The sequence below is a fragment of the Babesia bigemina genome, scaffold Bbigscaff_57321 (genome assembly GCF_000981445.1).
Source record: "Babesia bigemina genome assembly Bbig001, scaffold Bbigscaff_57321".
Lineage (NCBI taxonomy): Eukaryota > Apicomplexa > Aconoidasida > Piroplasmida > Babesiidae > Babesia > Babesia bigemina.
Genome location: NW_012236993.1, coordinates 1 through 1,978, shown reverse-complemented (window position 1 = coordinate 1,978; position 1,978 = coordinate 1). Strand labels below are relative to the sequence as shown.

Sequence of the window (1,978 nt, the reverse complement as noted above, 5' to 3'; positions counted from 1 at the left end):
CATTGGTCAGCACCTTGGTCAGCACATTGGTCACCACATTGGTCAACACGTTGGTCACCACTTTGGTCAGCACATTGGTCACCACTTTGGTCAGCACATTGGTCATCACGTTGGTCACCACTTTGGTCAGCACGTTGGGCAGCATCTTGGTCAACACTTTAGTTAACTATTACACAATCGCATACAACGATGAGTGAGTGATGCAACAGATTAAAGCACAATTTATAAGTTAGGTGAGTAGGTGATATGCTAGGTGAGTGCAGATAGTAAACACGTGAGTACGATTACGGTTGCAGATAAAACACCCTGCCCAGTTTGCCAACACGTGCAGCAGCCAACAATGATTGAGCGGCAATGCGATGTGATGAGGGACTATGTAGATGCGATTTGATGTGGAGGAGGTCTAGGCGGATGACCATGATGTGGAGGAGGTACAACAAAGAGAGGAGCCAGAGGGCCAAGACAAGGTAGGAGAATGGTTCACGGATTCTCCACAAGATCATATCGCACTGATCGAATAGTTTGGTGAAATACGTCGATTTGACTACACTCTCCAGTTGAGTGTAGAAATGACTGCAACGCTTTCTGTTCTTACCATCCAGCAACATTTTAGGGTCCTTAAATGTGAACCCGTATCTGTAGAACGTTGGCAGCACAGCACGGCAACATACAAGAGCTCTGCAACTGCAGTTGTGTTTGGCGCCGTGAGATGATGGTGTACATGAACATCCGGGGCACCCGAAACTTTTGCAGTTGATGCTTCCAAATGCGTCAAGTAGAGAACAGAGACATTTCCATAGATTCCATGGCAAATATATAGACCACGAAAAATACAGGTTAGCGTGTTGCTTGGCCATGTATTTATAGCAGTTGGCAGATAAGCAGTCGATGTATGGAGCGCAGTGAACATCTTGATCGGGGCACGTGTTAGTCATCGAAATGCTGGACAAGTCAGCATATGGAGGGAGATGGCTCTTTGCTTCATGACCGGTCTGGCTGCAGCCATATGCGTTACCGAGCGCGTTTGTCAAATCAGTAGGATTATTATAGAGATCGATAGTCTGTTCGGAGATACACTTTTTAAACGCATCAGCAACAGATTTATGTGTAGCTTGCCGTTGAGTCAATGGTACAACACTGCTAAGTACAAGCGACGTGACAAAACCGTAGTGTTCGGGCAATGTGGATGGCGGTTTGGGGACCAGCGTGAGCAGCCACGCAACATGGTCGTTACTTAGGAATTTGGTCAGCACGTTGCTTAGGTCTTTACCTGTGCGCGTACCTCTCGAGAAACGGCTGAATCCGAGGGGAGTCAAACATGGCATCCCAGGTGACGATTTGGTGCAGGTGGAACATGACGACTTGCAACCGATGGAACTCAGACTGTGAGGCAACATGCCTCCTAGACTGTCAGTCAGGTACAGCTGCAGGGGCGACGTGCCTGAACAATCGTGACTGGACGACGGATAGATGGAAGAGTGCTCACCGCACTGCCAACAGGAAGGCTGAACCCCGCTGCCATACGTACACTGCTGCCAACCGTAATATTTTGTTTCCAGCGCGCATTGCTTTTTCAAAAATGTGAGCGGCTGCAGCATACTTCGAAGCACATCGATGATCATCTGAAGGCAGTCCTCACTGCGAGGCGGATAATACAAGTTGAGTGAGTTGTTGGAATGCTCAACGGCGTACGTGCAGTCAGCATCTCCGTGGCCGAGTACGGTGATCAATACATCTTCCGCGTAGTAGCATACTTCTGTGATGGCGTCTGTTAAATTCGCGGCGGTGATGGTTTGGGGATACGCCAGTAAGGATTTGGCAGTTTGGATTTCGAGACCGATACCGTCTACCGCAAAAGCGTCGTCCGATTTTTCCGGCTTGTCGAGCAAATCACTAAAGCTGTTAAGTAACAAGTCTTGGTAGTACGATCTGTAAGTGAGGCCAGTCAGCCAGCAGAGCATGTCGTACACGCTGCACG

At 48.6% G+C, this 1,978-nt stretch overlaps 1 protein-coding gene across 1 annotated transcript; it reads right to left on the bottom strand.

Moving 5' to 3' along the window:
* Nucleotides 1–284: 284 nt before the first annotated feature.
* On the bottom strand, nt 285–1,978 carry BBBOND_0000910 (hypothetical protein, conserved; the record flags this gene model as incomplete). The annotated part of the gene is made up of 1 exon (XM_012914936.1): nt 285–1,978. A coding segment is annotated over one exon (1,694 nt), but the record flags the coding sequence as incomplete, so codon positions are not given.